Source organism: Chenopodium album, chromosome 3 (genome assembly GCF_948465745.1).
Source record: "Chenopodium album chromosome 3, dcCheAlbu1.1, whole genome shotgun sequence".
Lineage (NCBI taxonomy): Eukaryota > Viridiplantae > Streptophyta > Magnoliopsida > Caryophyllales > Amaranthaceae > Chenopodium > Chenopodium album.
In genome coordinates, this window is record NC_137836.1 from 18,449,003 (window position 1) to 18,464,698 (window position 15,696).

The following is a 15,696-nucleotide window of genomic DNA, read 5'->3' on the forward strand; positions in this document are numbered from 1 at the left end:
TTGGAAGAGCAACCCCACTTGAAGCTCTATAAGCAGGGTCGTCTTAATCATTTTGGGGGCCCTGTTCTAAACTTAGAAATTGGGCCCTAAATTTTTTTAAAAACGAAATTATCATATAACAATATATTAAAAAGAAGCATAAAAACACAAAGTACTTTATTTAAATTGTAAATAATATGATTAATATCAAAATACATTCTTAATTATTAAAAGATCAAACTATTAAACAGAGCTATTCTTCTAGCATTTCTTGCATATCTTCATATTCCGCCTTCTCCAAAAGATCAATTTCAATTGCTATCAACGCCAATCCATTAAGCCTTTCTTGTAACATGGTAGACCGCAAATAAGATTTCAACAACTTCAATTTTGAAAAACTTCTTTCTGCAGAAGCAACTGTCACAGGAATAGTCAATAAGATCCTATAAGCAATACTAGCATTCGGAAAACAATCTACATCATTCAAAAATTTTAATATATCAATAACTCCCATCTTTTTTGTTGGCATTGATGAAAAAATATCCCTTAATAACTTAAACTCCACATAGAGTTCATTTCCATCAATATCAGATTGCCCATTATGTCTTAATGCTTGCTCAAAATGACTACAACACGACTTCAAAGATGCATCATCTAATGATTCTAACTTTTCAGAAGTAAACATGAAACCAAATATACTTTCATACTCTTGATATTGCTTAAATCTTTTATTAAGAGAAACAATAGCCTGATTAACAAGGATAAGAAAATAGTTTACTCTAAAAGATTCTTCCTGATAACTCAAGTGAAGGGGTATCTAAATTCTCATCAAATTGTTTTTTTTCTTTTAATAACACGCCTTTGAGGAAATATTGGATCGATATTCAATTCGATAGCAATTTCTTTAGCATCATCCAAGGCACTATAAAATCCAGTATCTCTATACTTTTCAAAATATGAAATCAACTCCTTTATTTTTTCCATAGCAACATCAATAACCATATCATTTTATTGCAAAAGCTTGCTAACCATATTAATTGCAGACAATATCTCAAACCATATAATAATTGACATTAAAAACTCAAAATCACCTAGCTCATTTGTTGCCAAAGATTAGCTTCACTACTTAGTTTAAAATCAAGATCATTATCTGACACTTCAAGTAAAGCTTCTCTAAAATCTGACATTTGACATTTTATAGCTTTGACACTATCTATACGACTCTCCCAACGAGTGGATGACAATGATTTCGGAGTTAACACTTTTACATTATCTTTCAAAATTTGCCATCTCTTAGTAGAATTAGCAAAAATGGTATATATGCGTTGTATAACTCCAAAAAAATCCTTAGCTTTATTGCAAGAGTAAGCCATATCACACAATGTTAAATGAAGACTATGACAACCAAAAGGAGTATAAAAGGCTCTTGGATTTATATCTAAAAGTTTCTTTTGTACACCTTGATGTTTTCCTTTCATATTTGACCCATTGTCATATCCTTGTCCCCGTACATCAAATATGTCAAGACCAAGATTTTTCAATTCTTTTTATAAAACATCAAAAAGCCCCTAACCAGTTGTATCATTCACATTTAAGAATCCTAACAATCAGTATCACATAGAAATACTTTGCTCGTTTGATTTTTTTTAAGATTTCATTTTTAATTGCAGAAGCAAGCAAAAGTATTAGCTCGTTTTGGATGTTATGCCCAAGGTAATGAAAGTGTAACTTATCATTTGTGATACGTGTAACATGCTCTTGGATAATTGGATCAAACTCTGCTAACATTTCAATCAAGCCCAAAAAATTGCCATTGCTATTTTGATATAATTTCTCGTTAGAACCACGAAAGGCTAAACTATGTTTAGCAAGGAATTTCACAATTGAAACAATTCTTTTTAAAACATTTTTCCAGTGATCCTTTTCCTTCTCAATTAGTCTTTGAGCTGTTTTATCAATAGTTTCATTCTTTTTGAGCCTTAGACGCAACTCATACCAAGTTGCCATATTCTTAACATGTTCAATACCGGTTTCATGCTCTTTAAGTCTCTCACCAATATGTGCCCAATCACTAAAACCATCATTAGTTAATTGACCTCTACCAATTCCTTTTTTGAAAATTTTACAACAAAAACAAAATACTCTATCAAGTTCTTTCGAATAAACAAGCCAATCTCGATCACATTTCTCTCCATTAGATAAAACTCTAGTATATAAATTAGCCGTAAAGCGTCTAGAAAATTTATCTTTAGGACCCTTTACAATAGAATGGTCTCTTTTAGGGCCTTTCGTCACTACTAAATCAATCATTTTCGATTCAAGAGCATCCCAATTTCTTGGATCAAATATATCAAAAGAGTAATCAAATTGGGTTGGTTGCTCTTCATTATTATTACCATTTTCATCAGTATCATGCTCTTCATCATCAACCAACAAATTATTCAAATTGTCTTTTTCATCCACATTATCATTTTCAGTGGGCACATCAAAATCAACACTATTAACATTCTCAGTAAGAACCACATTTTCAGGAATTTCAGCATTAACATCATCAACATTCTCGGGAATTTCAGCATTAACATCATCAACATTCTCGGGAATTTCAGCATTAACATCATCAACATTCTCGGGAATTTCAGCATTAACATCATCAACATCTTGATTTTCAACAGAAATTTGTGGTTCTTTTATTAGAAATTTGTGAAGGGATCCTCTTAGAGATTGAGTTAACTCTTCATTTTTTTTCTTTTTCATACGTTTATCATGACCACATACATACTTTCTTTTGGGAGGCATAATTAAAATCTAAAAATAAAATTTTAACAGTACTTACTAAATACTAATTAAACAAACAATCAAACAACTCACCCAAAAAAATAAATTATACAATTAATCTAATAATTTAAATTGCAAAAGGATAGAAACAACCTGACATAATCCACTTGCCATTGATATATGATTCACGTGCTACACTGCTACTATACAAGTCTCCAAGAATAGCATTCACAGCAACGAACTCGCACAACCGCAAGGCCACAATGGTTGGCGTCTTGGCGATTTCACGATTTGCCGCAACCCCCTTGGCTCTGATTTTCTTGTTAACCAATTTCTTAATTGTTTTTTTATTTGTTAAATGTAATTTGAGTACGAAGAACACAAGTAATTGAAAAAAATTGATGATTGAAATGAAATTTATAAGGGGTAAAAAATTTTACCGTTTGATAAACGAAAATTAAGGGGTTTAATTGTGGAATACACGAAATTAATATCTCCATTGAAAGCAATTCGAGATTTGATGAAAAATTCTTCATACCCGTTGTAATTTTTTTGAAACCAAAATGTTAAATTTGGAAAATTAAAAATTTGGGGGTAAAACAATAAAATTAAATGACAAAATAGGAATAATTCAAAGAATCAAAGAAAGGAAATTAAAGAAAATTTCAGAAATTTTGGGAAGTTGGGGCTATTTTGATGGAGCTAATTACTAAGGAAGGAGATGAAGAATCTAGAGCTAATTACTAAGGAAGGAGATGAAGAATCTAGACAAGTGGGGAGTAAATGGAGGAAGTGAGGAACAGTTGGCCCTTTTCACGTGAAGTATTGCTGACTTTTTCCTTTTCTTTTTTATTTTTTTTATTTTTTTTATTTTTATTTTTATTAAACTTAAGGCTTGGACTCCGAAATTTTGGGCCCTCCAAATTTGGAGGCCCTGTGCTAAGGGCCTGTTTGCACAGGTCCTTAGCCGGCCATGTCTATAAGCTCTTGGAGTTCCAAAGGTCTTTGTGGTGGTGGTGGTGGTGGTTCACCCATTTATTCTTGTTGTTCCTCGAAATTGAACTCTCTAGTTGGGGAAGTATTTAAGGGCCTAGAGTTGGCTCTCCTTCTTCTATAAGTTCGTTAAATCTCTGGATCGTAAGGTGATGGGTTCTGTACATACACATACAACAATTGCAATTGGCAACAAGGCTATATATATAGCCAAAAAGAAACAAACTCTTTTTGTATTTTTCTTTTAATGATGAACTAGACTCAAGCCCTGTATATTGCCATTAAGGACAAAATCAAGGGTAGCTACTCCTATCAAAGTGAACTAACAAACAATCTCATATAATCAATTCAATAATCAATACTTATCCCAAAGTCACTTAATTAACCATTAGGTTGAGTTTTACCCAAGCCCTAGCAAAGAGGACTACTCACAACTCATTGTGAGTAACATGCAAAGTACTAAGTAGTGGCATATCAAGGAATTAGGAATTCCGAATCGTGAGTTCGAAATCTTAAAAAACCGATGATCATATATTAATTAAGGTCATTTTGTGAAAAACTACCTTATAAAGCACTTTTTTGCAAGAATATCTAATAAAAAAAATGTTGTAAGAAACTACTTTATAAAAGGGTAATGTTCTAAGAAATTACCCTTGGTCGAAAAGTCATTGTTGACTTTTATTTTCCGGCGTTGACCACGTCACGTGCCAATTAAGAAAAAAGGAGGGAAAGGGTGAATTAAAAGTCACGTCATTGCCACGTGATGTGGTCAACGCTGGAAAATGAAAGTCAACGGTGACTTTTCGACCAACGTTACCCGGAACGTAGGACGTTATGGAATGTGGTGCGGGAACGGGAACGCGGTACGTAGGGTATAGAGTTCCCGGATCATTTGGTTATTTCCTTGAATACATATATATAATCTGATTTCTTTGAAAAAAGAAAAAAAATGGAAATTAAAAGTTTAAAGTTAAATTAAATACAATTCTTTGGATGATATGGGTTTTTATTACGTGAAAAATTGATAACCACCACGAACCGAAACGAGTCAGTTCCGCATTTCAGGACACAGGATCTAGTTCGCAGAATGCGCCATCGTCTGTGTTCCGTGTATCGTTGTTTCCGACCAATGGTAGTATCTTACAACATTTACCTTTTTATAAGGTAATTTCTTACAACATTTTTAAAAAAAATGAGGGCGGGTAGCCTCGAACCCTGGACTTGAGAGGAGCCTTGTTGCTCTAACCATCTTTCTCTTACCAATTGACCAGACTTACACATTTGATTATTTACCTCACAAAAATTTATTTTAACTATTTTTAAACAAAAACAAAAAATTAAAACTTATATTTTTTTTTCAAAAAAATATGTGGGTTCAATGAACCCTCTTGGTACTAAGTTAGGGCTTTAAGTAGTTCAATAATTGGGGAAAAGTAATTTACTAAAGATATAACTAACATGCAACATTATCAAGATCAAAAGAGATACAAAAGACTTGCAAGAACAAAATAAATTCAAAAAATAAACTACAGAAAAGTGAAGAAGTTACTAAGATGGAGCTTCAATGTTGAATACAATTGCTGAAAACCCGATAATAAACCTTGAAATTTGCTTCTACAATGATTAATTTGAGCAACTAATTCAATGAATTAAGTTGCTGACTAAGAGGAAAGTTGCTGAAATCTATTCTAAAACTTTTGTCCTTAATAATGAACAAAAGGGGAAGTATTTATATGTTAGGAAATATTATGCAAATTTCCTTTAGAATTAGATTAGTGGGGATAAAAATAATAATATAATCAATACAAATAAACGAGCAATATTTGTATCTCTAATTATGCTGCAAAACTTTACTAAAGAAGATAAATAATACACAAGTGTTCACAACACTTATTACAACTCAACCATATGCACCCCAATTACACCCGAGAATTTTCTCTAATAATTCTCTTAAAGCTTCTCTCTATCTGCCTTATGTTTTCTTTTTGTTTTTGGGATGTTTAAAAATGAAAAACAAAACATTACTTATATATAGGCTTATAGAAACAATGCTACCCACCTATTATTTAGCAAATGTATGAACCATTAATTTAATTTAGTTACACTAAATTAAGGCTCCTTAATCCTCAACCTTTCATATTTTTAGCATGTTAAATAAAGGCTTATATCTCAACAATCGCCCACTTGAAGACTGATTTTTAATTTGTCTTCACACCTTTACTTCATGCAAGATAATGTTTTCTTATTTTACTCAAGTAGGCCAACTAAAGTTGAACACAAATTCAGTTTGTCATTAGTCACCGTTTTTGTTAACATATCTGCCGGATTCTTAGTTCCTTGAATTTTCTCCAATGTTAGCACTTCATCTTCTAATAAAGATCGAATAAAATGATACTGAAGTCCAATGTGCTTTGTTCTAGAATGAAATGCTGTATTCTTTGCCAAGTGTATCGCACTTTGACTATCACTGTACAAAACACTATTCTCTTGCTTGAATCCAACTCAGTTAATAAACCTTGAAGCCATTTCATCTCTTTACTAGCTTCAGTTACCGCTACATATCCAGCCTCTGTAGTGGATAGAGCAACAATCTTCTGTAATTGCAACATTTAACTAACCGTTGTATTTCCAACGGTGAATATATAACCCGTGGTGCTTTTACGGCGATCGACTTCACCTCCAAAGTCAGCATCAACATAACCTTGTACTTATAATTCACCTTTACCAAAGTACAAACACTTCTATATAGTACCTCATAGATACCTCAAAATCCACTTCACTGCTTCCCAATGAACTTTTCCTGGATTTGATATAAACCTGCTAACAACTCCCACTGCATGTCCAATGTCCGGTCTTGTACAAACCATTGCATACATCAAACTACCAATGTATGACGCATATGGAACCTTAGCTATATAGTCTCTATCTTCCTCCGTCTGGTTGCCAAGGGTGTACTAACTGGCTTGGCATCACTCATACTAAATATCTGTAAAACACGTTTGATGTATTCTGATTGAGATGATTTCAATATACCTTTATGCTTATCCCTTGTAATTTGCATTCCAAGAATGTTCTTTGCTGGACCCAAGTCCTTTATGTCAAATTCCTTTGACAATTGCTCCTTTAACCTTCTTATATCATCCATATTTGACCCTGCTACTAACATATCATCGACATAAAGTAGTAGAATGATATAACTTGATTGATATCTCTTGATGTAGCAACACTGGTCAGGGAAATCTTCCTTGTGCATAAAGTTATCAAACTTTTTGTACCACTGTCTCGGGGCTTGTTTTAGACCATATAAACTTTTCTTAAGTTTAGACACCATATTTTCTTTTCCATTTTCTAAGAAACCTTCTGGTTGATGCATGTATATTTCCTCATCTAGATCTCCATGAAGAAATGTAGTCTTCACATCTAATTGTTCAAGATGAAGATTTTCAATGGCATTAATACATAACACAGTTCTAATGGTATTAAGTTTCACAACTGGTGCGAAAATCTCATTGTAGTCAACTCCTTCTTTGTGTTGGAATCCTTTAACTACTAATCGAGCTTTGTATCTCTTGGAACCATCATGCTCCTTTTTCACTCGATATACCCATTTGTTGTGAAGTGCCTTTTTACCCATGGGTAACTCAGTTAATTCCCATGTTTGGTTTGAAGTCAAAAGATTTCATCTCATCTTTCATTGCAAGCTCCCACTTGCTAGCATCACTTATCTGACATGCTTCATTATAGCATTCAGGTACTCCTTCATCTGTCAATAATTCACGTATTTCCTGTTTGGTACATGTGGACGAGTAGTCCTTCTCAATAGTGGTGCTGGACTAGAAGGTTGTGGCATGTTGGACTGTGGTGTATGGACATGTCCAACAGATTCTTCTTGTTGAGGTTCTCTTATAGGCGTGTCTTTCACCGTACTATCGGGGCTATAATCTTCATCTACAAACATCGGCACACTTTTTACTGAGTCGCTGGCTTCAGTTTTGTGTCTATCCTTGTATATGAATCTTTCATTAAAAATCACATCTCTAGTCCGGATCACCTTTTTATTTTCATCATCCCATATGCGGTATCCAAACTCATCCCCGCCATAGCCAATAAAAGTACATTTCTTAGATTTAGGGTCAAGCTTATTCCTGCCTTGATCACTAATATACACATATGCTACACAACCAAAAACCTTTAAGTAAGCCAAATTTATATTTTTTCTAGTCCATACCTCTGGTATTTTGTAGTCTAATGGAGTCGATGGTCCTTGGTTGATCAAGTAAGCTGATGTGTTAAATGCTTTTGCCCAGAACTGCTTCGGTAAACCTGACTGTATACGAATGCTTCTGGCTCTTTCTGTCAACATTCGGTTCATACGCTCAGCTACACCACCACACCACCATTATGTTGAGGTGTACCTGGCACCGTTCTTTCCATCTTGATCTCATGCTCATAGCAAAACTTCTTGAATGTGGTGTCTTCATATTCACCATTATTGTCGAATCTGAACTTTTTAATCTTCAGACCTGTTTCATTTTCCACCATAGCTTTCCATCGCTTGAAAGTTTCATACCCTTCGGATTTTTATTTTAGAAAGTAAACCCATACCTTCCTGGAGTGATCATTAATAAAAGTGACAAAGTAGTGTTTTCCACCTATGGATGAAGTAGTTGTTGGTCCCCAAACATCAGAGTGTACAAGCTCCAACTTTTTCTTCTTTGGGGTTCTACCATTAGTTTGGAAGCTTACCCTCTTCTGCTTTCCAAGTATGCATTCTTCACACATGTCCATATCAACTGATTCAAGGCCCGGTAATTTCCCTTTAGAATGCATTTGTTTAATCCGTTTCTCACTCATGTTGCCAAGTCTTTGGTGCCACAATTTGGAATTTTCATTTTCTACTGCAACTGATATTAAACAACATGCCCGTGCTGTCATGTAAAGAGTACCACTCATTTTACCATGAGCAATTGTCATTGCTCCCTTTGAAATCTTCCAATTGTCATCTTGGAAGTTTGTAGTGTAGCCTTCGGTGGTCAACTGGCCAACTGAAATCAATTTCTTTCTTGGGTCTGGAATATGCCTTACATTCAGCTCCCAAACTGACCCATTTAACTTAATCTTCACTACACCTTTACCAACTATATCACAAGGTTGATCATTGCCAAGGTATACTTTTCCAAGGTTTCCAGGGACATACTTCTCATAGCGTGGAATGATGCTCCAGAATCTAACACCTTAGATTCTTCTTTGCTCTCTAAAGAGCATATCAATGCATCATCTTCTTTTACGGTAGAAGTAACATTTGCCTCTGCCTTTACTTATTGGTTTTTCGGTGCATTCCTGCACTGATTTTTATAATACCCTGTCTTTGCACAATTCCAACACTCAATAAACTTCAAGTTTTGGGAATTATTGGGAGTCCTTGATTTTGATCTCCTATCTCTGGATTTACCTCAATAGCTTGATCTTCCACGTTCGTTTCTTTTGGTTGAATTTCTTCCTCTTGACTCTGTATGTAAAACTGAAGAGGTTGATGATTCTCCCGACTCTCCGTCGAATCTCTTCGCTGAGAACCAGGCCACGAACATCGTCAAATACAAGCTACTCACAGCTGTGACGTAGCATTCCAGTTATCTGGTAATGAAGACAAAAGTATCAATGCTCTAACTTCATCTTCAAAATCAATTTTGACTGAACCCAATTGGATTGTGATTGAATTGAGTTCATTAAGATGTTGGGCTACTGGTCGTCTGTCATCCGCAAATTGAATAACCGCCTCATTAAATGAACTTTATTAGAAGCCGATGGCTTCTCATACATACTAGAGGGAGCTTTCATTAGACCTGTCGTGGTCGTTTCCTTTGCTATATTAAAAACATTGCATGATAACGTTAACCGAATAACTCCAAGGGCTTGTCTGTCTAGAAGATTCCAATCTTCATCTTTCATACCCTCTGGTTTTTTTTCCCGAGAGAGGTTCATAAAGCTTTTTTCTGGTATAAATAATCTTCAATCTGCATCTTCCAAAACCCAAAATCCGCACCATCGAATTTTTCGAGTCTTACCTTTCCTTCGTCTGCAGCCATTGCTCCCACTCAAATCTAACTTCTTAGGATCATTTTTGACGAAATAGCAGTTAGGAAATATTATGCAAATTTCCTTTAGAATTAGATTAGTGGGAATAAAAATGAAATATTATGCAAATTTCTGTCAAAAAAAAAAAAAAAAAAATGAAATTGGATATAATATTTAAAGGATTGACCCGCTGAAGAGGGTGTGCAACCAGCTCTACTTTTATCAAGAATTTACTTTTTACTTTTTTTTTTTTTTTTTACTTTCTTCTTTACAACTGCATACTGAAATCACGCAAATCTAGTTGTTTTATCAGTGAAAATCCCACTTCCCAAGTCTCCAACTCTATCTTTCTCGCTGTATGGTTTCAATTTTCAGCAATTTACCTTTAATTATTTGGTTGATTTTTACAAAAAAAAAAAAAAATTAAAAATAAATAAAAATAAATAAATCATTAGTTACTCGTTATATTTTTTCTGATTCTCAAATTCAAACTCCATCCATGAATTTCATTAGTGTTTTTCTTATTTATAATTAACAAATCTTCCTTTCTACCTCTCAATAACTCAAAAAAATTTCATTATTAGTATAATCAGACTATCAGAGTAACGTATCTAGCAAAGTATGGATTAGTACTCTTTAACAAATGAGCATTAAGGATGGATTGATACAATTGAGCATTAAGGATGGATCGATAGGGGAATCGGGTAAATTGCAAAATTCATCAAATGGATGAAGGTTAAAATTCTAAAGTCATACATTAGGCAAGCCTCCCAAATTTCAATCAGGTTAATCCTATTTCCAATATGATTTTTGCTAGCTTTATTTGTACCATATTAATTTATTTCTAAAGCTATTAAATTGTTGAATTGTGCTAAACATACCACATAATAAATTAATTTTTAATTTATTTTACTTTATTTTACTGTTGAAAAATATTTAAGCGTAAATTTGAGCTTAAGTGTGGATGTCTTTTAATTGTGAAGGTTTAGCTTATACAATAGTATAAAACTATGTACTAAGTAAAACAAATAATGTTGCTCAAATTTTGTTACAAAGATAGATTTTTTTTTTTCATATAATTAAATCTGATAAATAGTAAGTTTTGCATAATATATTATCATATACAAAGTACTTAGTAATCAATACGAAATACTTAGTAAAATTTTAAGGGCCCAAATTTTTGGTAGCACAGGGCCCCCAAATTGATTAAGACGGCCCTAGTCTCTACTATTTCAAATTACTTCCATCCCTTCTTTCGTCTAATCAATTAACACCTGCAAATATCATGCACCATGGTATATTGTTTTGAACTTAACTTGAGTTCGAATGTCTTAATTGGTAAAAATAAAAGGACAAAGCATAAAACCTTGATTTATTCTAATCGTGATAAGGTACTCTTCTTCTTCACATGGCTACCAGGCTTGTTAGCTCCCTCATATATGTCGTTATTAATACTATGTATCATTAATTTCCACAATATGAGCTCTCTGTTAAATCCCACCAAAGTATTTTCATTTGTACCTTATCATAAGCATTGTGTACGTCAAAGAAAACCATAAGTAAATCCTTCTTATCCTAATATTTGATCTTCCTATTCCCGAGATCTTCAACATCTTAGCATTTGTTCAATAAATTTCTCCCTGAGTTTCATACTATTATTCTTACAATGTCGCCAATCGTAAGTAAAATACCTTTCCAATGGCATTTTAAACTTCCCCAACATTGTCGCCAATCGTTTAACTTGACCTTTCGAAACCTCAATAGGGATGACATCGGGCCTTTCTTCATTCCCATCTATATCAAAGTAGGGCCTCCAGTTATCCTTAATCTCTTCACACTCTTATCTTTCAAAAATAATCTCGTTTCTTCTTACTCTCAGATGAGCAAGTCTATTAATGCCATTTTTTCAAATCCAGGCTTGCATAAAGATCTTGTTTCACCTTTGCTTTTACATGTCATATGACCATCTATCGTTCTGTTTTAGCTTCTTTATCCTGTTTATACTACTTGTTCTCATTCCTCTAACAACTCTTGTAACATATATTATAGAACACGTGTTTGATCTTTTTCACTTGTCACTCTTCTGTGTTTTGATCTTTTTCACTTGTCACTCTTCTGTGTTTCACCAATGTGTCCGTATCCGGTAGTACACTTATCTCTATCCAATTTATTCCCTATTGAATACATATATGTATCCATATTAAATGACCTCATAATTGTAGTGGACATATTATCTACAATATTTTTTTTGCTTCACCTCTAGTTGCCACTACTTAATCTTACTTTGTGGTCTTCTCTACCTTATACATCTTCTACCTCAAAAATTAAGCATCAAATGTCTATGTTGGGTTGCCTTACTCTCACCTGGGATCACTTTACAATCAATGTTGCTCTTTCTCCTAGCATTCCTTTGAAAAAAAAATACACAAAACAAAACAAAAAAAAAAAAAAAAAAAAAAACAAAACATATTTGTTAAAGGGACTCAAGGACCATTTTAGGAATGTATTCCCCGTTGTTAGGACTAGCCTTAGACAATCAAAATGTTGCACTGTTTAAAGAAAGTTTTCTATAGTTAGGACTGTTCTAATTAATTTTTGTCCAAAAACTGAAAAAATAAATCAAAAAAGAAAAGTTAAAGGCATCAAGGAGGCTCTGGTTACCAATGCAAAAGAAATGCTAGAACTTTTCAGCTCATCTACTTATTTAATAGTCAAAAAATATTTGAGACCCTGTTTATTTGTCTAATCTATCTGATAAGACATTTGCACACATATATATACACTTAGGCCGTGATTTCGTAAATCTAGCACCCTTGTATTAGTCTGCAGTTTTTATGAGATCTGTATTACGGTTTGTCTTGAATTGCATAAGCATAGAACTGAAGTGAGAATAGATGTTCAAGCCTTGAGTACGATTATAATCCGTCTTATGGATAGGAAACAGCACAATTACACTCGACTGAAACAGCGACTTCTGTCTATAACACGTGCATGATATGCCAATTCTCTCTTCAGTGGCTTTATTAACATTGTTCAGTCCTGTAAGATATTTAAAGACCAATTTTTAAACTAACTTGGTTTTGGTTTTGGTTTTATCTGTGATAAGACACTTCATAGGAACAAATGCTACATCAACGTTTCGGACCATTGTCTCCTGTTATCCAGGACGACTCATTCTTGTTTCAATTCAAGTAAGTAAATATAAAATTATTGTTACTCCGTATAATTTTTGTATATTGATATAAGGTGTACGTATACCCCACTGTCAGAAACTGTGACTGATAGTGTTTCTAGAGCTGTCATATACTTTCAGCCTTTAGAACAGATTTTTCTTATTTTGTATATGCAAATGTAAATCTTCCATACCTGCATTCTGAGCAATTTTTAGCTTCATTTTCCTTTGTCTAGATTGTGTTATTGTCTTTGTAGGTTTTGCACTCAAGCATTAGCACTCAAAGTCTTAGTGTATGCGGTAATCATTGTAGCTCCACTAGGCTAGGTTGCACTGATACGGATACGGGTACAAAAACGGGTACGGGTACAGGGGCGGAATACGGCAAAATCATAATTTCAAAAAACGGGTACGGCATGAATACGGCATAAAAAAAAAAAAAAAAAAAAAAACTATAAATCATTAAATTATTTCAAAAAAATCATACAACACACATTAAAAGAGAAACTACATAGTACTTAATTCAATGTCTTAAACAACACAAATATGAGAGGTCGATTCAAGCTTCAACGATCAAACTGTTTTTCAAATCTGGCTTAGGTCGCAATCTCCAAATAAAATAAGAGCTAGGATTCAAGATTAAAAAAGAAAAAATAGAAAACAAAATCACCTACTAAGTACTAACCTGTGGGCTGTGGCTACCACGAATTGAAATAAAAAAGAAAAACCATAAACTAAAAAGAAGGGAAAAAAAAAAAAAAACCAAAACTTAATTGTTCAAAAAAAAAAACTTCAATCAGATTTAACATGAAGAAAAGAAAAGGGAAAAAAAAGTGAAAGAGGAGCTAGGAAGAGTGAGAACAAAACTTCGTTGCTGGCCTCCGGTCGCTAGTGTCGGCTGTAGGTGTCGCTGGTGGTTACTCCTCCAACGAATCATTAACGGCCTTCTTCAATTTTAGGGTTTTATTTCCAGACTAATCGAATTAGGCAAGTAAAAGATGGTTTTTTAAAATGGGTTGGCTTTGATTTTTGGGTTGGGTACGGCAAAATCTTGGCAAAACGTCCCCAGATCTGCTCCTACCCGTATCCAAAAAGCATTCCCGTACCCAAAATCAAGGGGACGCCATGGGGACGTATCTGGGCCGTACCCGTACCGTACCCGTCCCCGATACGTCCCCGGTACGGGAGACGGCTCAAGTCTGGCGTACCCGTGCATCATTGCCACTAGGTATCCATTAATATGTTTAGTAACTTGGGCTTTAGCTAGTAATGCTATATAAAACTCCAGTTATATTTATATAATTCCCCTTATCCTCTTCTCATGTAATATGTATTTGCTATTAGCAGTAGACTATAAACTCCCATGCAATCTGCTCTATCCAGAATACCAAGGCGTGGCGAAAGTGCCTCTTCACGGGAGCTATCTAACCTGTCAAAACTGGTGCTTAAAATTAGTTAGTGCACCACTTTTCTGTTAAAATCCTACAGAATTGAGATATTATGTGTTGTGACATCTGTGCTCGCTTGTATGCTTGTCAATTAACAAATTTCTGTATTAATTAGCACACTTCTGTCTAACTCATTGTATTTAGCATTCTTTCAGTGCAACTATGTTGGATAAGAGTGGGTACTTAAAAAATAGTTTCAATCTGGGTGAACGACAATCAAATACAATATTGGTGATCTGTATATTATAAATAAAGTTAGTAAACTTGACCCAACTTACCCATACAGATAACTAGTTTAAGATATCTGCATGAGATCTGAACTCGACCTGAACCCAGAAACCCAATCTTGTACAAAACTGAAATTGGCTTGATTTGATCAAAATTTATCCAAAACTTAATGTCTAGAACGAGTATGTGATTGATTTTTTTTCATATATAATTAATTGATGGTCGACCCAAATATGTTGAATTCTGTTACTATGAACTAACTAAAACTAAATCAAATGCATCATTTCTCTGATGCGACTTAACACGCATCAGCCTCAATAGAATCCTAAGCTGAATTACCTGTTCGTTGCATCTGTAAGTATTCAAATTTTCATTTGGAACCCAAGCATATTTTTCCTAGACTGTGTCAGTACTAGTTTTGTTTTATGTGTTAATATATAATTTTAATAGAGCTGATTTTCTCGTAGCTAATGCCTTTCACATGGTGCACTTTGCTCTTGCTCTCTTAGACATGACTGCTTGCTAGTTTGTCACATCAAGTTTCATTGTGCTATCTTCGAAAAGATTATATATCCAGCATTCCAGCTAACTGTTTTGTTATATTACAGTGTCCTAACCCTGATTTCAATGAACCTGAGCATAGATGGAGGATGGTGAAGAGGTCGCTAGTTGAAGCCATAGCCGATGAGCTTGCTCCCGGTGGGAAGGTAGAATAATCTTACAGTACTATCTTTACCAATTCCTTTTCTTTATCAAAATTTTATTTCCTGGGCACCCCCTATATATTGCCTACTTGCTGTACAACTGGCACGGCTACTTTTTGACTGAGTATCTTATTGTTTTGAATCACTATGTTTATGTTGGAGGGCTTGACCAGGTGAGGGGGAAGGGGGGTGGACATCTGTAAGCTGTTAAATTGTTTACGATTCACATATTCCGTATTTGGACTACATATATCTTTGCTGCTTCTGTAAATTCAATCTTTAGTCTGCTGCTATATTTTTGACCTTCAAGCTGACATGTATA

General features: G+C 34.1%; 1 protein-coding gene across 4 annotated transcripts in view; it reads left to right on the forward strand.

Annotated features, from left to right (window-relative positions):
• LOC145623878 (phosphoglycerate kinase, cytosolic-like) overlaps positions 1-15,696 on the forward strand; it is a 44,909-nt gene that overhangs the window by 28,627 nt on the left and 586 nt on the right. For all 4 annotated transcript variants that reach the window (XM_081676772.1, XM_081676775.1, XM_081676774.1 and 1 more), the window contains 2 exons: positions 12,929-13,013; positions 15,279-15,377. In XM_081676772.1, coding sequence (XP_081532898.1) covers positions 12,929-13,013; positions 15,279-15,377 — 184 coding nt within the window. The remainder of the gene's footprint in view (positions 1-12,928; positions 13,014-15,278; positions 15,378-15,696) is intronic.